Below are 24602 nucleotides of genomic sequence, written 5' to 3' on the forward strand. Positions count from 1 at the left end.
GCTTGTATTAAAGTGAGTTTAGCATAGAAAATGATTCTCTCCATCATCAGAGATTTTACAGTATATTGCTATTGATATTAACAGGGCTCAGACTACACCTTGAGCAAGAAAACAGTTCTCATTGATACAGTAGCTCTTTTGGTTTTGTAAGGAAAACAATTGAAATGATTAGATACATTGTCATATAAATGTATCTTTTTTTTCCACATAATCACAACCTATGGATTCAGGGAAAATTATTTTTCCTTGTCCTTTTCATTTAAGGGGAATTCTACTTATCCTAGGTCAAGCAGGCAGCATATTCTCACATATGGGTGACATTATCCACAGAGCCCAGTACAAACAGTGTTAAAAGTGAACTGTCACTTTAAGTTTTAAGAAACTTCGCGACTGTCCGCACCACGCATGCTCGAGTGCCTTCCCTTTTGAAGTAGGCTTGTGGTTCCTCAGTTCTTCATTATCCACGGAGCGAAGTGTGTTTTTATGAACTTTGTCCGGTTAGCGTGCCTTCAACCCATAATCATTTTTCTAAACTGGCCTTTGGCCCTTCTTTTTCGTTAATCTTTTCTCGCTGCTTAAACTATTTTGGAAAAAGGTGTGGGCTGACATATGTTCTATGCTACAGATAAATATTCCCTTATCGTATTCCACCCTTATAGTACAGCTTCAACCATGTTAGTTAAAGACACAGATGACCTCCTGCATATACTTATACTTATAGCAATAAAATTGATACTATCAAACTGGAAATCTTTAGATGCTGTGGAACATGGTCTGCCTGACCGCTAAATTTGAACGAATTGCAGCAGAAAGATCTCAATCCTTGAAAAAATTTGAAAAATTGTGGGCACCGCTGTTAGTATTTGCTAAATCTCCTTATTCTGACCATAGCTGACTCTTTCTAATTAGGGGTTTCTTTTTCATTGTATGCATATTCACGATATGTTACTGCTTGGTGTGCTAAGAACATAAGAAGTTGCCTCTGCTGGGTCAGACCAGAGGTCCATCGCGTCCAGCAGTCCGCACCCATGGCGGCCCATCAGGCCCATGACCTGTACGGTGATCATTGTCTGAACCCTTAAATCCCCCTTGGTCTCTATCTATACTCTCTCTATACCCCATCTCTACCTCTATCTGTATCCCTCAATCCCCCTATCTTTCAGGAATTTACCCAATCCTTCTTTAAAACCCTGTAGTGTACTCTGTCCTATCACAACCTCTGGCAGTGCGTTCCAGGTGTCCACCACCCTCTGAGTGAAAAAGAACTTCCTAGCATTGGTTCTAAACTTGTCCCCTTTCAGCTTCACCGAGTGCCCCCTTGTACTTGTGGTCCCCATTAGTCTGAAGAATCTATCTCTATCTACCTTCTCGATACCTCTCATGATCTTGAAAGTCCCTATCATGTCTCCGCTTTTCCAGGGAGAAGAGCCCCAGCCTTTCTAACCTGTCTGCGTATGAAAGGTTTTCCATGCCTTTTATCATTTTCGTCGCTCTTCTCTGGACTCTCTCAAGCATCGCCATGTTCTTCTTGAGGTACGGCGACCAATACTGGACACAGTACTCCAGGTGCGGGCGCACCATCGCTCAATACAGCGGCATGATGACTTCCTTCGTCCTGGTTGTGATACCCTTCTTAATAATACCCAACATTCTATTTGCTTTCTTTGAAGCTGCTGCACATTGTGCCGTTGATTTCATTGTTGTATCCACTAGCACACCCAAGTCCTTTTCAAGGTTGCTTTCCCCTAGCACCGATCCCCCCATTTTGTAGCGGAACATCGGGTTCTTTTTCCCTATATGCATGACCTTGCATTTCTCTATATTAAATCGCATTTGCCATTTGTTTGCCCACTCTTCCAGTTTGTTTAGGTCCCTTTGTAGGTCTTCGCATTCCTCCACGGTTCTAACCCTGCTGCAGAGTTTGGTGTCATCCGCAAATTTTATAACTTCACACTTCGTCCCCGTTTCCAGGTCGTTTATAAATATATTGAACAGCAGCGGTCCGAGCACTGACCCCTGTGGAACACCGCTCGTGACCCTCCGCCAGTCTGAGTATTGTCCCTTCACCCCAATCCTTTGTTTTCTGCCTGCCAACCAGTGTTTAATCCATCTGTATATATCCCCTTCCACCCCGTGGTTTTGCAGTTTCCTAAGTAGTCGCTCATGGGGTACCTTGTACCTGTATTATTATCATTCCTACCACAAAATCCTATGATGTAGCGATTAAACAAGAAATTCGTAACATTCAGATTTTACCAGTATATTTTTCCTGATATAACTTTCTGATCTTCAGATTTACCATTTCCTTTATTTCTCTCTCTCTTCTTTCTTTTCTTTATGTTCCATTTTTATTATATTCACTTTAATTATATTACTACAGAGGCACTGGAGTTATTTTCATTGTAACTGTATGAACACTTTAATACTGATGCATCTGTATTTACCTGTTTTGTTATTGAAATTCAATAAAAAAATTTTCATGAACTTAAAGAAAAATCTTTTCCTTCTTAGTCTTAAAAAAAAAAAATCATTTATTTTTCCTCCCTCTGGCACCTTCCCTCATGTGGAGCTTTCATTGCCTTCAAGCGAGGCATTTTCAGCGGGGTTGTTCAGCCTCCGGTTTTCTTTTCGGTTTGCCTCAATTTTAATCATTGAGTTTAATCTTGTCGTGACGCCATATTTCCATCCATATAGAAATCGTTGATGGGTTTTAAAAAGTGCTGTCGGTGCCAGCGGCCTATTTCTATAACTGACCCACATAGCTGGTGTTTGCAGTTTTTAGACCCGGAACATCATGTGAACTCCTGTCTGTGCTGTTCCACCTTATAGAAGCGCTCATTAAAAGCTTGTCGCATTCAACAGGAGAAGCTCTTCAATTTGGCTATGGACACCGGGAAGCATTCTGAGCCTGCGGTACCTTTGGTACCAGCATCAACATAGGCATCGATGAGATTTCAGCTAAGATGCCATCCTCTTCCCAACCAACGCTGCAAGCCTTTACGGCATCGAGTCCCTCGATGCAGGCTAAAAGGTGATACCACCATTCTCCATCTCTGCAGGCTATGTCTCCTCCAGGGCGTGCATCCTCCTCAAGGTCACCCACCCCTAGATACCCTGCTGCACCGATGGTACCGACTGTTGAGCCAAGGGTATCATTGCATATCTTTAAAGAGCAGCTCAGTGAGTTCTTCAGGAGGGAGATCGGTGACATTGGTGCTCAAATTGACTCCCTCGGTATCGGCACAGCCTAAGCATATCACTTAAGGCCACAGGGTACTGAATTTAGATATCCATTGAGGCGTCGGTCTACATCGCATCGATCTACCAGTAGACAGCGACACTCTCCATCAAAACATCATTGCTCTATATTGAGGCATTGATGCACCTCTTCAGCTAGATGCTCGGCATCGTCAATCAACATCACATCGTTCCCATGCTTCTGGGGAAAAGAGTATCCCATTGCTCCTCTTCATTGGATTGATACCGAAGACATCAAGAAACATCATCTTGTCAGTCTCACCATTCTCCTCGACATTCTTCTTCCTACAGAGAATTACCTGGAGTTCCTGAGGTTAGTTCTGATTTCTCACGACACTATACTGACTCTGAGTGTGAGCACACTGTCTTCACCAGAATCATATGAAATTCCTTCAGATCCATCTCCCCCTCCTCCAAGAAGGAGATCTCTGCCTGAAAGTCTGTCTTTTACCAAATACATTAGACAGCTGGGCAAGGCTCTACCTGTCAAATTAGAGGCTGATACTGAGCCCAGGGCAGAGCTTCTGGATGCCTTAGACTATGATGAACCTCCTAAGGAGCTTCTCTAGTTACCATAGCATAATCTGCTTAAGGAGGCCCTATTTCAAAATTGGGAGAATCCTCTTTCTTTCACTGCAGCTCCAAAAATTATATCTTGTCTGGGGTTTGACAAAGCAGCTACAACACCAATCACTGCTTGTGGAGTCAACCCTTAAGAAATCCTCCAGTACCAGAGTTTATGCTTCTGCACGTGAGGGTCATACAATAGACAGATTTGGATGCCATCTCTACCAAAACTCTATGTTGGCCAGTAAAGTATTGAATTACAACTTATACACGTCATTCTACTTTAAACATCTTATAAAGAAGTTGGCAGACTTTGAACAATATATTCCCTCAGAGCATCTTGAGTACTTTGGACAGACTACTCGTAGTCTATTACAGACTAGAAAATATATGGCTCAGATGGCATTTGATCCATTTGAGATGTTATCCAGAGCATCTTGCCATGTCCATTGGTATGAGGCATCTAGCGTGGCTAAGAGTCTCTGACATGGATATTAATCTTCAGAACTGTCTAGCCAATATTCCATGTCTGGGGGAAGAGTTCTTTGGGAGTAGAGTAGAGACTTCTACTCAGCAGATCACTCAACATGAACAGAACTGGAGCTTGTTAATAGATCAAAAAATAAGAATCACCATCTAAATCAGCTCCAAGACCAACTTGCGTTCAATTCTGGTTTCCTTATCTCAAAAAAGATATAGTGGTGCTAGAAAAGGTTCAAAGAAGATCGATCAAGATGGTAAAGGGGATGGAACTCCTCTCGTATGAAGAAAGACTAAAACCGTTAGGGCTCTTCAGCTTGGAAAATAGACGGCTGAGGGGAGATATGATTGAAGTCTACAAAATCCTGAGTGGAGTAAAATGGATACAAATGGAGCGATTTTTCGCTCCGTCAAAAATTATAAAGACTAGGGGACACTCGATGAAGTTACACAGAAATACTTTTAAAACCAGTAGGAGGAAATTTTTTTTCACTCAGAGAATAGTTAAGCTCTGGAACGCATTGCCAAAGAATATGGTAAGAGCGGATAGCGTAGCTGGTTTTATGAAAGGTTTGGACAAGTTCCTGGAGGAAAGTCCATAGTCTTTTATTAAGAAAGACATGGGAGAAGCCACTGGATTGGCCACTGTGAGAACGGGCTACTGGGCTTAATGGACCATTGGTCTGACCCAGTAAGGCTATTCTTATGTTCTTACTTTTTATCACAGGGTAGCCCCTGTTCCTAGCGAGGAAGCCTTGCCAGAAAAGGGAAATTGGATTAAAACCCTTGAAAGTATTCCTAAGCCTGCCAAGGAGAGTCCCAAAGCAGCTCCTAGGAATGCTTAGAAGCCAAGCCTTCCAGCAATGAAACCTCCTAAAGCCCTGCTTAAAGCGGGCAGATCTGGTACAGCGTTTTTGATTCTAACTATTTACAGATGTTGCCTCAGGATTTCTCCTTAGAGTTTCTTCAGGTTTAAAATATATAAAATATGTTTTTCAAAACCCATTCTCATGTTTAGTATACCTTCACACATCATTCATACATCATTCATTCGGGGCCCCATTCACACACAACACGATATATTGCAGTCATACTTAATAGAAGAAGGCTTTCTCTGCTATACCCCGTTTGTGCTCCACCTAACCAGCTCAAGCACATCTGTTATCAATTAGACCCACGAGGCTCAAGGCGGGAAAACCTGAACAAAGAAAAGCAGAGAGAACAAAGAAGACAGAAAACCCCAAAATTGAGTCATTACAACAAGATGGAGTTCTTAATACCTCCATGTTTTATGTATATCTTGATTTCCTCTATGGTCTGGCTTAATAGCAAAGTACATGAAAAGAATATTATTATGCTTTTCCTTAATATTAATCTGTAGTGTGTTTTTCTGGCCTTGGCTACATCCATATTCAGATTTTAATTCACCAACTTTTCGTATGCTTCTATTGGGCGTGGCCTTAACTAACACATATGCTTGTATCTAACTAGAGTTACCAGGAACCATACGAAAAGTAGGCATTTTTGTAGAAAAAACTCCACAAAATACTGCATAAACACAAATTACACATTATCCATTCCATAGCTATCGCCCCCTACAGTCCACGAGCCACTGTTCAATCCTCAAAGTCATCAAAGAGGGTTACTCACTTCATTTCAAAACCAACCCTCTAACTCACCCTCCAAGGGAGTCCTCTTTCACATCACAACAGACATCCCTTCTTCAGGAACTCGAAGCTTTGCTTCAGCTAAATGCCATAGAAGTAATCCCTCCTTCTCAGAAAAATCAAGGGCTCCACTCAAGGTATTTTCTAATTCCAAAGAAGATGGGAGGTCTTCAACCAGTTCTTGACCTCCAAGACTTGAAAAGATATCTAGTCAAAGAAATATTTTGCATTCTGTCCCTAGGAACGCTATATCCTCTTCTAGAATGAAATGAATGGTTATATTCTCTAGACCTCAAAAAGGCTTGCATACATATATCTATACAGCCTGCTCACAGAAAGTTTCTGTGATTTCACGTGTCTCATCAACATTGTCAGTACAAAGTTCTGCCATTCGGCGTGGCATCTTCTCCAAGAGTATTCACAAAGCGCCTAATGGTTGTAATAACAACTCTGAATACTCACGGATTTCAAGTATTCCCTTATCTGGATGATTGGCTAATAAAAGCTGCCTCACCTCAAGAAGTACTTTTCTCAACACAGTTAACGATAACATTTCTTTAGAGGCTAGGTTTCAAAGTCAACTTTCCAAAGTCTGAACTTCAACCTTCCCAAAAACTGCAATTCATAGGAGCCCTAGTCGACACTGTTCATCTAAGGGCTTTCCTCCCTCAACAAAGACAAGACACTTTCCTTCACCTTTGAGAGCACGTTTCTCTTCTACAAACCATTTCAGACAGACAGATGATGAGGCTCTTGGGACATATGGGATCCACAGTCCATGTTATCCCCTTTGCAAGGCTTCATCTCAGCCCAGCCCAGTGGACCCTAGCCTCTCAATGGTCTCAGGCTGTCGATCCTTTCTCTCGAAAGATTATAGTCACCTCATCTTGTCATCACTCTCTTCAGTAGTGGATGGATCCGACCAATCTTTTCAGAGGTCTACTATTTCATATCCCTCCACATTAGAAAGTGCTCACCACAGACACGTCTGTGTATGCTTGGAGAGCTCACCTGGACAGTCTTTGCATGCAAGGTCGCTGGTCAGCTCAAGAAAGACATTCCACATCAACCTATTAGAGCTCAGAACAATTCGAAAGGCTTTTCAAACCTTTCAGAGCAGCCTTTCCAACCAAGTCCTCCTGGAACGCACAGACAATCAAGTAGTGATGTATTATATTAACAAACAAGGAGGAACGGGCTCTCTCCCTCTGTGTCAAGAGGCCAAGTACATTTGGAACTGGGCAGTTGCTCGAAACATATTTCTCAAGGCTGTGTATGTGCAAGGGTCTCAGAACACTCTAGCTGACATACTTGCAGATTTCTTCAACCACACAAGTGGACTCTCAACTCCAAAGTATTACACCAGATTTTTTTCACTGAGAACTCCTCAAAATAAATCTGTTTGCCTCTCCCCACAATCAGAAATTGCCTCAGTACTGCTCCAGGCGGTATTCTCAACATCTGGATGCTTTTCTTCTAGATTGAACAGACAAGTTCCTATACACATTTCCTCCAGTCCCTCTCATTCTCAAGACATTAGTCAAACTCAAGACAGAGTCAGTCATCATGATCCTAACATAGTAGATGACGGCAGATAAAGACCCGAATGGTCCATCTAGTCTGCCCAACCTGATTCAATTTAAATTTTTTAAATTTTTTCTTTTTAGCTATTTCTGGGCAAGAATCCAAAGCTCTACCTGGTACTGTGCTTGGGTTCCTACTGCCGAAATCTCTGTTAAAACCTACTCCAGCCCATCTACACCCTCCTAGCCATTGAAGCCCTCCCCAGCCCAACCTACACCAAATGGCCATATACAGACACAGACCGTGCAAGTCTGCCCAGTACTGGCCTTAGTTCAATTTTTAATGTTATTTTCTGATTCTAGATCCTCTGTGTTCATCCCACACTTCTTTGAACTCAGTCACAGTTTTACTCTCTACCACCTCTCTCGGGAGCGCATTCCAGGCATCCACCACCCTCGCCGTAAAGTAGAATTTCTTAACATTGCCTTTGAATCTACCACCCCTCAACCTCAAATTATGTTCTCTGGTTTTACCATTTTCCTTTCTCTGGAAAAGATTATGTTCTATGTTAATACCCTTCAAGTATTTGAACATCTGAATCATATCTCCCCTGTCTCTCCTCAGTGGCCCAGACAACCTTGGTACTCCCTTTTTACTTCAACTAAGTGCCAGGGATCCAATTCCCTTACAAATTTTTCCATCTCTGCTCACTCAGAGTCAAGGGTCTCTTTTATAACTCAATCTGAAATTGATATACCTTACAGCTTGGTACCTCTCGGTCTGACTTCAGCAGATCCTAATCTCAGGTGCTGTACAAGCCATTATAACTGTTTCCAGAAAACTTTCTACTCAACAATGTAATCAACAGAAGTGGACACGTTGACTAAATTTGTAAAAACATAATAATGTATTTTCATCATATCTCTTCTTTTCTTTGGTTTATTTATCTTTACACATCCGGGGGGTGGGGGGTTGATAGGAGGGGAATAAATATTGATAGTGATATTTGGGTAACTTTATTCTTTATTTGTATTGTATATTAGGATATATTATGATATTATTATATGCAGGAAAATGAAATTATTGAATGATATTTATGTTACCTGTATAGATAATAGTGGAATATGTGGAATATCTTTTGTTCTTTCATTTGTATGACACTATTTTTGATTAAAAATCAATAAAGAATAAAAAAAAAAAAAAAAGTGGACACGTTTCAATACATGATGTACTCTCCACCACCAAGATGCTCCGTCTTCATCTCTTTCATCTATAGTGGATTATCTTCTCCATCTTTCCAATTGTGGCCTAAAAACTACTTTGGTCAGAGTGCACCTCAGTGCTATTAGTACTTTCCACGTTCCTGTCAACAATAAATCTCTGATCGCTCATTCTCTTGTTTCCAGGTTTATGAAAGAATTATTCAATTCAAACCTCCACTCAAGCCACCTCCGGTTGTCTGGGATCTTACTATTGTCTTAGCCACTTTGATGAAACCACCATTTGAACCAATAGCTTCTACTCACCTCAAGTTTCTTACTTTGGAAGTCGACTTCTTAATTTACCTCTTCGAGTGAGTGAACTCCAAGTAGTGGTGTTGGACCCACTATTCATTGTTTTTCATCATGATAAGGTGGACTTATGCACCCATCCTAAATTCCTCCTGAAAGTAGTGACGGAATTTAATCTCATTCAATCTATTGTGCTACCAGGTTTCTTCCCAAAGCCTCATGCTCATCCTGAAGAAACAGTTCTCACACCTTGAACTATAAACGTGCCTTGGCTTACTACATATAAAGGACTAAGTCACACAGGATATCACCTCAACTGTTCATCTCCTTTAATCCTAACAGATTGGGAAAGCCTGTAACCAAAAGAACTATTTCTACATGGCTAGCGGCATGTATTTCTTTATGCTATGCTCAGGCTGGGCTAAAAGGTTGTGTAACAGCTGACAAAGTCCAAGCTATGGCATCATCAGTAATTTTCTTATGTTTAACTCCCACTACTGTCTAGAATCCTATTCAAGATGAGATGGTCATTTCAGCCAAGCAGTATTACAGAATTAATTTTTTTCTTAATAGCCAAATTCCCTCCATTACATCATGTTCAGCTAGGGAGTCCCATATGTGAGAATATGCTGCCTGCTAGTCCTAGGATAATGCACAGTTGCTTACCATAACAGGTGTCATCCGGGGACAAAAGGCAGATATTCTCACATCCCTCCCACCTCATCTGGTTGACTTCTTACCTTGCTTACAGAACTGAGGAACCGTGAGCATACGTCGGGCAGGAAGGTACTCGCACATGTGCAGTGCGGGCAATCGCAAAGTTTCTTAAAACTTAAAGTGACATTTAACTTGTAACACTGTTTGTACTGGGTTCTGTGGATGACATCACACGCACGTGAAAATATCTGTCTGCTGTCCCCAGATAACACCTGTTACGGTAAGTAACTTTGCTTTCTAGCTTGCTTTAAGTTTAACGTTGTCATGTTTTACTGTTCTTTATTTATGTAGGCATCTACCATGACTTGTGTCCATTTTGAAGGATTTCTAAAATGGCCCTGTTTAATGAGAAGAAAGTAACATACAAGAGGCTACTGAACAATTCTCAGCCCAACCAAGAAGAGAATGATGTAGAGTCATGAAACTTTTCTTTTCAATGATATGAAATGAAACAAAAAATGTCAAGAAAAGTGTGGAATAATTTGTAAGTTTCATGGCACCACAACATTCTCTTCTTGGACGGGCTGAGAACTTTTCAGTGGCCCCTTGTAGGCCTCTTTTCTTTCTTGCCCATAGCTTTGTCTACTGAGATTTATAATTAAATCCTGTATTACTGTTATTTACTGCAGGTGTTCTCAAGTCTTAATAACTGGTTGCAAAATACAGTATCTTTAAAGTGTCACCAAATTGATGGCACTGGATCTCTACTTCAATTATCACACCCTCAAACAACCATGTGCATCATCATTTCACAAGTTGCGTTGAGGACTGGGGTTCAAAGATCAGGGTTATTTTATTACTATTTTCAGATGTCAAATTCAGTTTTTTACCTGAATAAGAGATAGTGGTAGAAAGAGGTAAATTTTGTCCAAAACTTTCCAGAGAAATTTCCCTTATTGGCCATTACATATGAGTCAACTGCTTTGCCATATCTCCAGAAAACCAGTTTCCTTGTTGAATAACAGTTTAGGAAGGCATTTGAAATTTTCAATAGTAGAGTATCTGTTTACAAATATTAATTTCATTAAACTCATTTCCACATGATCTCTTCAGCATGTTATCTGAACATAAATATTATTTCATTTTAAAATTTAACTTTTTGTAGTAACCTTTTAGTCTCTTTTCCCACCTGCTAATACACATATCTTGAGATATGCAGCCCCGAACCTTAACTCTCTTGTTAATGTATTAATCTTTCAGACAAGCCAAGCTTCTGGAAGAGAAAGCAGACAATAAACAGACTAACTCAGGCACCATCGCTCAGGACTGCAAGGATTCAAAGGCTGTCATCTAGGAGCTCCGCAGCACCCACAGCCGCCGCTGCATCCTTATAAACCTGTCAACACGCAATAGGGTGTATATGTACAAGGAAATGGATGACTAATATCATTTGTTGAGTCTTTTGTGAAGACAACACTATTCTAACACAAGAGATAATACATGGTTCTGTTTTATTCACCAGGGAAAAGAAAAACATTCAATATTTCCCTTGAAACTTGAGATCAGATCATAATTCAGTTGCCTCAAGGCAACAGAAATCTAATCACACTGCTCGAGCTTCAAGTAGCAATTTATTAGTAGAAAAGTATTAAAGGAAATGATGCATTTTAAATAAAATTAATATTAAAAACAAGCAGCATTGGTTTTTCATAGTGTAGTTTCAGATCATCTTTACTCATTTTTTAAATAAATGCGTGAATATTTAAAAAATTAACCAATGACAGTGCTGTGAAAGTTGTAGTTGTTGTCTTCATGTATAGTCAAACAGCTTATCTTTTGATTCAGAGATGCATTCTTCATATCTGAATATATATGACTTTAATATACGGTATCTGAATTGTATGCACAAAACAAAAAAATGGTTTAAATCATGAAAAACTTTTGCTTAAAACATGAACTGATGTTAGTAATAATCAATTGCAATATACTCCAGGTAAAGCAGTAATTGCATTTGATTTCCATGGCCATTCTCAATCAGAAGAGGCGTCTTGCCTCCATGGAACATTTTCCCTGTTGTGTGAAGCACATTTACACCCATTTCTGTGTTGTATTGACTCACATTTTTGCATCAACTGAGTGTTTTTAATAACTGCATCCTGACTTAGACTAGCAGCTGGAACAGAAAGAAAATGTTATGGAGGAGAAGGGGGAATCAGATGGAAAGATTTTCTGTATAAAAATGGGCATTGGGGAAGAATAAGATTTGCAGCTGTAATGTCTGTATCAGCATGTTTGACTTACGTACATGACTAAATGCAGTAAAACCACATCAGTTCATGTGTAAACTGCTTCTGTTGTTTTCATTTTTTGTTCTTAAAACTATTGACAAAAGAGTTATTTAAAAGCATTCACAAAGAGGATCATTTTTGAAAAGGATGTCTAACTCCGATTTGGGCGTTTCCTACAAGACATTCAGATTCAAAGGCTCAGAAACATCCATTTTTGACATTAGACGACCAAATAATTTTTTTTTGTTAATTGCCTGCTTGGATGTCTTGGCCAACAGTATGTCCAACCTTAGGACCCCTAACTTTATACCCCGTTTTTGACCACAGAAACATCCAAATCTAAATAGTCCAAACCCAGACCATTTGGAATTGGACGAGACCAGCATTGTAATGGACTGGCCACATAGACATCTCAACAGAGCAGTGGGACACCTTAAGAGGTCACGGTTGTGAACTTCACATAAAGAGTACCAAATATGCAGTACATCTTACAAAAACCCCTTATAATTTATGGTGAGCCCCTCAAAACTACCCCCAAACCTACTATACTCCCCTGTCCACCACCCCTTATGGCTAAAGATAGAACCTGTGTGGCAGAATAGGTTTTGGTGGTCTCACACTTTCTACCATAAATATAGTGGTTAGAGTGGCTTATGGACCTGGGTCTTCCTCTACTAGGCTTTCCCATACCAAGTGCTACTGTTCTAGAGACAGGTATGTACTGTTTCATTCAGATTTTTGTGGGGTGGGAGGGGTTAGTGACCACTTGGGGAGTGTTGGTGGGTCATTACTTAATCGCTCCAGTGGTCATCTGTTAAGTTTGGGTACCTTTGTGGCACTTAGATGCTTCTAAAACAAGTCTAGCCCAAAATGTATTTTTTGTGTAGGACATCCTGGAAAAGGTTTGAATATCGCCACAAGATGTCCAAGTCTAGCCTCCCATAACACACCTTCCCAAATGCCTCGTAGACCTCTGGATGTACAGTGAGCAAAATGCCTCACTAGACGTCCAGAAATTTGGAGGGGGAGATAAAGGAAGATCATGCCTTAATCTTTCCAGTGGTCAACTGCTCAATTAGAACAACTTTTTGTAACTTGGGCGTGACTAAAGCAGGTCTGGATAAAAATGGCCTTTTCAGACATAGATATTTCTTTGAAAATTCCTGTTGGACATCCTACTTTTGAGACCTCCATAGTCCCACCCACAACACACCCTCTTGCTATTTGAACTACAGTGTAAAATGTCCAAATTTTGACTTTACAAAATAGGATTTGGGTGTTTTAAGCAGATGGACATCTTAACATGCCTAAACAAAGTCCATCTGCTTTGAAAACAAGCAACTAAATGTTATAAAAAACCAGATATTTGAAATAAATTTGTCACAAAGATTTGGAACAAGCAAGAGGAAGAGCCAACTTCTAATTTGCCCACACGCCTGCCTTCCAACACCCAATCACCCAAAATTCATAATGAAGGCAATTTTATTTAGGACTTTATGCACATAAAAGTGTTTTTACATCCATAAAGGGCTTTCATACAATTATCCCAGGAATTAAATGCATAAAATTATGTGAAGTGTAAATAAGGCTTGTATTTTTACATGACCCATTTGTAGGCATGTTCAAGGTGGAATTTGGACAAAGTTGTGATTTACACCTATTAGTGGTTATTTTACACATACAACTCCACACGGCATAGAGATGTCAAGGGAACGTGATGTGGGTAAGTCTTGGACAAAGCTAAAATCTGCACATATAGTCCCTATTTCACAAAGAATCAAGGTAAATAATTACCCACTGTTTATTTACTTTCAGGATTTATATTCACTATTTTCATCATTCTAGGCAAAGAACAATCAGACATACATAATTCCAAACTCAAAAGACAATATTGTAACATATTAAAAAAAATAAAACAATCAATAAAACTAATAACCCAAGCTTGGACTATCACTACTGTTGCCACACCATAAAATATTCAATCTAGCTGGTAAGCCTGTTGGAATAAAAAAGCAGGGTGGATAAAAATTAATGATTTTTTAAATGGATTTTTAAAATTTAAATTGGATTTTTTTTCCTCAAAGTATTTTATTTTTAAAAAAATCTATCCAAATATAATTTTCTATTTAAGAAATATTATAGTCCAAAAGTTATTCATCATGAAATAAGGATTAGCTTTTAATTATGTAATAACAGGGTTTATATTCATGCAATGCTTAAATTTTGGCATGTCTTGATGGGTGGAATAATGTCCACAATGTTCCCGTTGCATGTGCTTGTATAACAATGGAAGACGGGCCTGTCTTTCTTGCGGGAACAATTGATACCTCACAAAATGCACATCTAGCAGAAACAGGAAGTATCAGCAAAAGCTATAATAAAATATCATCAAAAATTAAAATGTCAAGTAGGCAGTTTAGTCACAGACAATACCGCAAATGTATCCTAGATGAGAACAAATTTAGAAGAGCATGAAGAGAATACCAAGCTAACATATGGTTGCAGTACTCATTTGCTGCACCCCATCCCTAGAAGTCCAGCCCTGTCTCAACATCCTAAGCCTTTCACACCCCATTTCCCTTTCTCAAACCCTTACCCAAAACAGTTGACCTACCATCCAGCCCCTGGAGTAGGACCTGTTCAACTCCCCTTCATGCAGCCTTTTACTTGGAACTGGATCTGGCTAGATAGTGACATGCCTAGGCCCACACAGCCACTGAAGGTGATTCCTCTTTGGCACTAGATGGCAACATCATAGGTATACAATATTTTTTCACTCTGTTCCTGCCCTGAATTGATAGTGTGAGACTGTTGGACAGATTAAATAGACTGTTCAGGTCTTTATTTGCCATCATCCACTATGTTACTGTGATGCTGCTGTGGTAAATGCACCAAAGCCCGTTCAGTTCTTATGGGCTTCGGGTCATTTACCATGGCAGCATTGTAAAAGGGGCCCTTTGACATCCTAATCTTGGTATAGAACAAAATTAATGCTTTTATTACTTTTAAAATGAATGTTCAGGATGTGAAATGCTGCAGATAAGTCTGTGAGGGCAAAGTGGACCGTTCTTTTTATTTCTAAATGTAGACATTTACTAACTTTGCTGTAGCATGTTTTTATTCTTCCTAACCATGACTGTGTGTTTCCAAAAAGGAATAGTAGATCTAGGCTCTCTTAAGCATATTTAAATGGAATAGCACAGTAACTGATGTGAGCCTGTGTTGGTTTTTTTGTTTGTTTGTTTATATTACAAGCCGATATCACTTCAAGATCATGAGGAAATTGCTTCCTCCACCCAGTTCCAGTGGATGATATCAGATCAGCTTTCTATTTGAAAAGGTTGAACGAGGTTCATGTGTATTATAATGATGCTGATGGCATTTTACGTGATCCCAAGTGCACTGACCTAAAACTTAGTGAAATTGATTTACTTTGTTTTCACAAGATACAAAAAAATCAGAGCTGCTGTTTTAATACCTTTAAAAAAAAAAAAAAAAAATTTGCTGCGTTGAATATTTTTCTACCAGGGGTTTTGAGAATATATGATTTTGTGTGGCTTTATTCATTTTTAAAACTTTCAATAAGTGCAACATAAGATACAATCACTTTACACTGTAGCATCACTTAATATTCCATCAAAGTCTAATTCACATCAAATATCCCTCCCCCCCCTATACCCAACAATTGATTTTAAGCATAAGAAAACATAAAGTATCCCCACCCCCCTCCCCACCCTGGACATGTATGAACAAAGGGAAAAAATAATCATTCTGTACAATATTTTGATAATGGCTCTCAAACATCCCTAAATTTCTTAAAATGCTCCTGCTGTATGGCTATTACCCGCACCATTTTAAAGATTTGGCATAACAAATTCCACCAAAAATTATAATTCAGCCGATCCCAATTTTTTAAGTTTTTCATAATTTGCTGTATGGCAACCCCTGTCATAACGAGCAAAAGTTTATTATTATTAGAAGATATTTGGCTCTTAGCTCTCATTGATGTACCAAATAACACAGTGTCATACGATAATGCCACTGGATTTTCCAGTAAATTATTCACTTGACCCCAAATGGAGTTCCAAAAGCTAAGTATCAATGGACAATAGAATAGTAAATGATCTAATGTCCCAGCTTCGAGATGACAGTGCCAGCATTTATTATACTTAGAGCTATCTAATTTCTGTAAATGAACTGGGGTCCAAAATGCTCTATGTAACAAAAATAACCAAGTTTGTCTCATAGATGCCAACGCCGTACATCTCATCCTCCAAGCCCAAATTTGTGGCCATTGAGACGCAATAATTTGATGCTTTATCTCAATGCTCCAAATGTCACGCAGACCAGTCTTTGGTTTCTTATTCAAAAATCCAGATATTAATTTATACCACTGAGCTGCCTGGTGCCCTGGAAGTCCACTTGAAAACATAAGACCGGCAAACTATGCTGATTATTAAGATTTTTCCATTCAGGGAACCCCTCCTGAATGGCCTGCTTCAACTGCAACCATCTATAATTTTGTGATTTGTTAAGACCAAATTTATGTTGCAATCGTGAAAAGTCAAGCAGCTTACCATCAAATATAACTTCATCCAAAGAACGTATACCTGCCTTCATCCAGTGCTTCCAGATGACCTTAAACCCATCAATTTGAATCTTGGAGTTCAGAGGGACTGACACATGGATTTATGGATTGGAATAGGTGTTAAATTATTGATAAATTTTAAAGTTTGCCACATGTCTAGTAAAATTCTATTGTGCTTAGACAGTCTAGGTAACTTGATACTTAGAATGTGACCTAATCGCAGTGGAGATATGAGTTGCCATTCCAACCATAACCAGTCTGGAAGATTTTCCATGAGCTCAGGGAGGATCCAATACATACCCTGACGCATTATATAGGCTTGATGGTACCTATAAAAATTTGGGAAATTTACCCCATCCTCCACAATTGGCTTTTATAAAGATACTAAGGCAATTCTTGCTGCTTTCCCCAGCCAAATAAATTTTGTCAGAGTACTATTTAATTTTTTGTAAAAGGACCCCTGAAAAAGCAATGGTAACATACCCATTTGGTAACAAACCACAGGCAGAATCATCATCTTAACTCTTTGGACTCTCCCCCACCAAGACAAATGTAATGGGTTCCAATGTTCACACATTTCCGTGACCTTCAGCAATAACGATTTTTCATTTACTTTCATAGTTTCTTCCAGTGTACTTTTTATCCAAATACCTAAATATTTTATACCCTCTTCCTTCCAAAGAAAAGGGAATGTATCAAATAATCCTTTTGTATAATATACATTTAGTGGAAGAACCTCTGATTTGCTCCAGTTTATTTTGTAACCAGAGAATTTTCCATGTCTATCAATCAGATCCAGTAAATGCGGAATGGTGGTTTCAGGTTTCCTCAAATGAAGCAATATGTCATCTGCATAAGCTGTATATATTCTCATTATATTTTTTTACAAGGATAAAGTTGTAAATTCTTGCTTTTTCTAAATTAAAAATTATGTTCAATTACCATCAAGTTCCTCCTTTTTAAGAATGCACTAAAATGAAAGTCAATAAATGCTTTCCAGTGGACTAGTGCAGCAACCACACTACGCTTTCCAGAAGATGCTTTCGGTGAAGTTTGCCACATGATAAATTCTTGAAGTATATGGAAAATTAACACAATTTTCAACATACATTTTCATTGGCTAAAGAGACATAAGTGCTTTAGCATATGGATTAATGACTTCTAGATAGGAATAAGTGTCAACAAACCAATTAGTTGTAGGTGATACCTTTTATTGGATTAGCTGAAAACATCTTTGGCTAGCATTAAAGAGCTAAGCTTTCATTGGCTAAGTACAGAAGGACATTTACACTAGTTTTGCCCTAGATGTAACTATGCGAGAGCATAGGTGACCTGCTGATGCTAGTTCTGTGAGCCCATTTTATAAAGGCAACACATGTACTGTATTCTGCCTTTATAAAATGCCAATGACCAAATAATAAACTAGTACTTTTTAATCAAGGTGTGTAAGGTGGGGTCACCAAAACTGTGTCCTGCCCATGAGTATGGTTTGGGGAATGTGACAGGGAAGCTCTGTCATGGGATGAGAAGAGGGGAGAAGGCAGGAAAGGTCCAGTATTTTTCCCAAAAGCAGGAAGAAACAGGGAATAACTGTCCTTACCTAGAAATTCCTGCTGTTAAAAGTTCCAGCAAATACAGGGAGCTGGAACTAGAGAATGACTCGGGGACTGTAGGAACAGGAAAAAAAATTGCCATATACCATGTGTATGGGGACAAGGCTTTTCACTGCCCCGCGAAGCATTGAATGGCCTTGTCCCCACAGTAAAGGATCTGCCTTGAGTTGCCTCCCTCTTCACCCCTCCTGGCCAGCAGCCCTGCTTGCAATTGCGGGTTCAGCAGCCCTCCCTATTGTGGATCCACATCCCCTCTCCCACATACCTTCCCTCCCTCACTCATGATTGCGGGTCAAAACTGGCAAAAAAAACCCAACTATGACTCTCCTAAGTTGGCCCCTTTACACCTCCTGCCCAGGCCTACCAGCCTCTTAGAAGCTTCATCAACGAAGAGGCAACATCGCAGGCCTGCTCCAGGATCATCTTCCAGCCAAGACCCTCTTTCCGATGTAACTTCCAGTTTGCAGTGAAAGAGAGGAGCCAGCTCTGTGGGTGATTGAGCACCCCCCAATATTGAACAAACTCCTTGACTGTGTCCAGAGAGAGGGAATTTCCATTGGGTTTATCACCCCCCCCCTCCCCCCCCATTAATTCTGAAAAGTTGGCTCCTATGATCAGCAGTATATAAAAGAGCTGGATACACAGAGAAGGAAAGAGCCCTAGGAGATGTAAAATAGCCTGCAAGGTGGAAGGGGAGGCTTGGAAGAGAAGCTAGTCCCAAGAAGCAGGTCCTTTTTAGAAAGTCAGGAAAAATTGGTAGATGCATTGTGCTTTGGTGGTACTTTGTTTGCATATTAGGAGGAGGGTTTAAAGGAGAAGCTAATCCCCAGGAAGGTGCACAGAGGTGAAGGCAGTAGGCCAAAACGATACAGCCAGAGGAAAGTATCTGTAAAGTAAAGTGTTGTACAGGAAGAGGGAGGAGAGGATGTTAATCCCTAGAGCAGAGAAATTTGCATACCTACTACATAATTTATATGCAAATCTCTCTTATGCATATTCATTAAGGATATCTTGTAAAACCTGACTATCAGTGGACAGTGACGTAGCGAGGGTGAGATGTGGCACCCCTCCTCTGCCCTTGTCTCTACCCCTCACTCCTTTCCCACTCCTACCTGCCATGCACTCCCCCCGCGCCTTCCCTGATCCCGCCTGCCAAGTGCTCCCCCATTCCCTTCCCTTGTACCTCTAGTTGAAGTTGGTGCATGCGGCAGTCAACAACATGCTCCTTGCTACCCTGTCCGCTTTCCCTCTGATGTCACTTCCTATGCACAGCACCCGGAAGTAACAGTGGGAGAGCCTACGGGGTCGCGAAGAGCACATTGTTGACCGCTGCAAACAATAACTTCAACTAGAGATATGGGAGAAGGGGAGGGGCGCATGATTAGAGGGGAGAAATGGGAAGAGGCAGGGGGCAAAAAGGAGTAGGGGAGCCGGCGCCCCCCACCAACATGGCGTCCAGGGCGGACCACCCCCTCACCCTCTCTTACTATGCCATAGGCAGTGGGTCCCCCAGGACAGGTTCAAGAACCACTGCGGCCTAGAGTGCTATAGAAAAGACACAGGCAGAGGAAAGTGGCAAGTGAAAACTTGCTTTCAGGCAGGAAAAAGTCAGCAGGAGCTTTCCCAGATTCCTTGAAGGGTGGTGCTCAGCCCTGGTAAGAAGGAGAAGTGAATCACTGAGAAATCTTGGGCTAGGGAAGTCACTGTGGGGAGAAAGTTTGTTATTCTGAAATGAGATTCTGGAAGAGAAGCATAACCCCTGTTTCAAGTTGAAACCCAGAGTAAAGTTTACTGGGGCAAAGGGGGGAACACATTCAGTGTTGGATCAATTAACTGAGAAATGTTTAGTGCTGTTTGTTGTTCTTTTTAAAAAAAATAATAATAATAAGTTTTATTGGTAAAGCAGCCAATACAAGATGAATAACAAGGAGCACAATACAACGAACTCCTACAATAGTACATACAGCCCAGGAATGATTGGTCCTCCAGGAAGGTGTTTCGCCATTATTTTTATTATTATGGCCTTCCTCTTTATTCAAAAAGTATACAAGCTGAATATCCAAAAAAACCAAAAAAATAACCAACAAATATTCAGAATAAAGCTGCTAATAGTGGAAGGAAACAGGCTGAAAGGCAAGTTGCCTTTCAGCCTGTTTCCTTCCACTATTAGCAGCTTTATTCTGAATATTTGTTGGTTATTTTTTTGGCTTCCTCTTTATTCGCCATAGCCTGCTGACCTTCTTTTTCCTCTGGGGGAGCCTTATCCATGCTGCTTTTTCCAGATTGTTTTTTCCGTTTGTTTTTCTAACCAAAGAACCCAGAGTATTCTAAAACTAGCCCTCCAGTTTGGAGAAATATTGGTCTGTTTGTTTAAATACTCTTTACAAACTGCATTGGTTCCTTCTATGTAATAAGAGGAATTTGTACCATATATACTCAATGCTACATTGAATGCTTGGGTGGAAGGGGAAGGATAGAGACAGAAGGCACTCTATACTGCAGCATTTGGGGGGGGTGGATATTTCAGGAAGGAAATAGATATACTTGGGGAGGGGCAAGAGGTATCTCGCTGAGCTAGTTGCACTGAGTATATTTATAGCTTGTTACATTCCTGTGAGATTATTATAGGTGCCTGGTTTAAATTATTTCAGGAGGGGTAATTTATTAAAGCTTATGCAGCATGATAGACTGTTTTACATGCACAAAAATGGATTTTATAAATTACACGGCTGCATAGTTTTGTAAACATTAGGTGCACAGAGCGTTCCCTTCTTTGTAGGATTTCCCTAGGGTAGAGTTTGGGTGATATAGAGACAGATGTGACGTACATGTGTATTTATGAAAAGTGTGTATGTGCCCATATATTTTATAAAGACAAAATCATCTACTTAAGTATAGCAGGGGGTGCTGAAAAGTTTTCAGCCCAACCAAGAATAATAATAATAATATAATAACTTTATTCTTATATACCGCCAACAATCTTGCGACTTCTAGGCGGTTCACAACGAAGAGAAACTGTACAGACAGCGACTTACAGAGTATAGCTGAGAACATCTGATAGTAACAACAGTGATAATAATAGCAACGGTTTATAGACTGCAGGACCGTGAAGTTCCGTGCGATTTACAATGAATTAGAGAAATTCCATAAATTGAATGGAGCGATCATAGTTAGAGATCGGAGGTTAACCGTTTACAAGATCAGATCTGGGTGGGATTACGAAGGGGGCTATTGTCCTGAATCGTTACCTAGGTATTTCGAGAACAGGAATGTTTTTAGGTGTTTTCTAAATTCACCATAGTTGTTTGTGTGTGTAATTAGTTTTTCTAAGTCTTTGCCCCATAAGGCTGCTTGATACGATAGAAGTTGTTGATGGTATCTCTTATATTTGCATCCTCTAGCCGGTGGGGAAACGAATTTCAGGTGTGTTCTTCTCTCATGTCTGTTGGTTGAGAATGAGAAGAGAATGACGTGGATATGGTTCAATTAATGATCTCGATTTTAGGCACATTTAAGTTTCAAGTTTCAAGTTTATTCATTATTTGATTGATCGCCTATCACAGTTACTAAGCGATGTACATAAACTATAAATATAAGGTAAACAATAACAAGAATATATAAAAATATAAAAATCTTTTAAAAATAGACAAATTACAACAGGAAACACTAGGATAGAAGGGAATGAAATACATTTTATGATAGGTAAGGAAGAACATTTAAGGGTAATATACAAAGGGAAAGGGAAAACAAAATAGTTTATTGGGAGTATAATACACAATTGAACAAAATGAACGGCTATAAAGAGCAATTAGCATTTCAATTAGATATTGAAAGCGTCTTTAAAAAGAAAGCTCTTAAGTTGGCTTTTAAATTTATCAAAATTTTTCTCCCTTGCTTTATCCTGCTTCCAAGTTTATCTCATCAAAGCAGAGATCTTTTCGAGTTTGTTTTTATATTTAATCCACAAGCCCGCCTGTAGGACCTACAGGGACCCCTGAAGAAGACACTAGTGTCGAAACACGGACCGTGTTGGGTCCATATGTTTCTAGTGCTTCAGGCCCTAGACATTTTTTATGTGGATTATTTATTTGTTTTAAAAAAGCCTTCATCTTGGACATCAACTCTCCGCAAGTCATTTGTTTTGGTCAATTAAGAGCCTTAATGCACAGAATAGTGCACGCTCAATTGCCGTGCGCTAGCTGCTACCGCCTCCTTTTGAGCAGGCGGTAGATTTTCGGCTAGCACACGCTAATCCAGTGCGTGCGTTAAAAACGCTAGTGCACCTTTACAAAAGGAGCCCTTAATGAACTAAGAACACTTTTGTCAGTTACAGTGGCAAAATAACGCTCAGAATTTAGGAAGTTGGTTGGTTGGGCTGAGAACTTTTTAGCACTCCCTTGTATAAACATTGCCTTACTGGGACAGACTGAAGGTCCATAAAGCCTGGTATCCTGTTTCCAAAAGTGGCCAATCCCAGTTCCTAATTATCTGGCAGGATCCCAGAACAAGAACGGATTCCATGCTGCTTATCCCAGCAGCAGATTATTCCCAAAGTCCTCCTTAACAGTTTATGTTCTCTTCTTCCAGGATCTGATTCAAAACTTTTTTTAAATCTGCTATGCTAACTACTTTTATCATATTAGCTGGCAACAAAACCCAGAGTTGAATGTATATGTTGAGTGAAGGAATATTTTCTCCAATTTGTTTTAAACATACTACAGTACTTAGTAACTTCACTGTGTATACTCTCTTGTGCTTTTGGAAAGAGTAAACAAGTGATTCATGTCTAGTTTATCCTTTCCACTGTGTGGCGCAGTGGTTGGATCTACAGCCTCAGCACCCTGGAGTTGTGGGTTCAAACCCCGCGCTACTCCTTGTGACCCTGGGCAAGTCACTCAGTCCTCCATAGCCCCAGGTACATTAGCTAGATTGTGAGCCCACCGGGACAGAGAGGGAAAATGCTTGAGTACCTGATTGTAAAACCGCTTAGATAACCTTGATAGGCGGTATATAAAAAAAAAAATCCTAAAAATCCTAATCATAGGTCCCCTCTTCTCTATGCTGAAGAGCACTGGTTTCATTAGCCTTTCCATATGGGGGTTTATTTCAACCTCTTGTGTACCTTTTCTAATTCATCTTGTATAAAATAGGTGCCTTTCTGGACTTCTGACTTAAGTGTCTTATTTTAAAATTGCCTTCAACATGCTCTTTGCATGTTTTAGATTTTTTTTTTTTCTTTCTTTCTTTCAACAGATCATCTTAAAATGATAGCTAAATGTTACACAAGCACACCTGCAGTTTTTCAAAGAATTGACATTAACGTAAAAACAACAAAGATGACAATTCATGGTATGTTTGCAGAGGACGGCAATATTTAAAGAAAAAAATGTACCTGGAAGATGAATGGCTAATATAAAATTGACGTTCATGTCACAACAGGAAAAGGTTCTAGAGGTTATTGTGGATAACAGATTAAATTTGAGAACTATGTTTTGTAGCATCAAAGAAAGTACCGAGAACTAGAGATACCAAGAAAGATGCTGTTTATACAATACTATGGCTTCAAAAGAGAAATGTATCAAAACAGAGTTCATAGAAATTGAAAAACTATGAGCCAGTGGGATCTGCAGTGCTTGTAAAGTATTCACACTCCGGTACCTTTTTCACAATCTGCAATAAAGAAATTACAATTCAAAATGTATTCCAGTAGTTTTAAAGTAGAAGTTTATTTCACTGACCTACATAACATGCTCTTCTACCCTTTCAGCATGAAAGATAATTATAGAAATATTCAAAAACTATCCTTGTACGAGTATATTATAAATTACAATAAACACTCGTGAGACTATTTCTACATTCTAGCACAGTGGTTCCCAACCCTGTCCTGGAGGACCCCCAAGCCAATTGGGTTTTCGGGATAGCCCTAATGAATATGCATGATGCAGGTTTGCATGCCTGTCACTTCCATTATATGCAAATCTCTCTCATGCATATTCATTAGGGCTATCCCAAAAACCCTATTGGCCTGGTGGTCCTCCAGGACAGGGTTGGGAACCACTGTAAATCTAGCAGATGATGCATGAATTAGCATGTGTTGTTGCCACATGAATTCAGCAGCTTAACACAATGGCATGACAGCGCATGGCAATTTGCAAGTTAACCAGATGCTTTATTGGGGAGTGGAAATTCAGGCAGAAAATGTGTGTGGACTGCACCACGCAGTTAGCGCACTATTCTTACAGCATGCAGTCACTTTTTCGGTCTGTTTGGGTGGACTTACTGCCTACAGAGGAGACATCGAGGAATAAATTCAATGAATGGCACTCAGATTTAAGCACTGGGAAAATTCCACGCTAACAGCTATTCTATAAAGGACACTCTGGGTATAGTACTTAGATTAGATTCCCATGCTCAACATTGGGATAAGAACTTAAACCTGTTAAAACCTG

The 24602-nt window shown here is 39.8% G+C and overlaps 1 protein-coding gene across 5 annotated transcripts in view; it reads left to right on the forward strand.

Moving 5' to 3' along the window:
• The window catches only part of STAU2 (staufen double-stranded RNA binding protein 2), a 365534-nt gene extending 353526 nt beyond the window's left edge, over nucleotides 1-12008 (forward strand). For all 5 annotated transcript variants that reach the window (XM_033933324.1, XM_033933325.1, XM_033933321.1 and 2 more), the window contains one exon: nucleotides 10925-12008. Coding sequence is in view for 4 of the 5 variants with exons in the window: in XM_033933321.1 (XP_033789212.1) it covers nucleotides 10925-11018 (94 nt within the window). In the remaining variant the exon portion in view is untranslated. The remainder of the gene's footprint in view (nucleotides 1-10924) is intronic.
• The last annotated feature ends 12594 nt before the right edge of the window (nucleotides 12009-24602 follow it).

This window comes from Geotrypetes seraphini, chromosome 2 (genome assembly GCF_902459505.1).
Source record: "Geotrypetes seraphini chromosome 2, aGeoSer1.1, whole genome shotgun sequence".
NCBI lineage: Eukaryota > Metazoa > Chordata > Amphibia > Gymnophiona > Dermophiidae > Geotrypetes > Geotrypetes seraphini.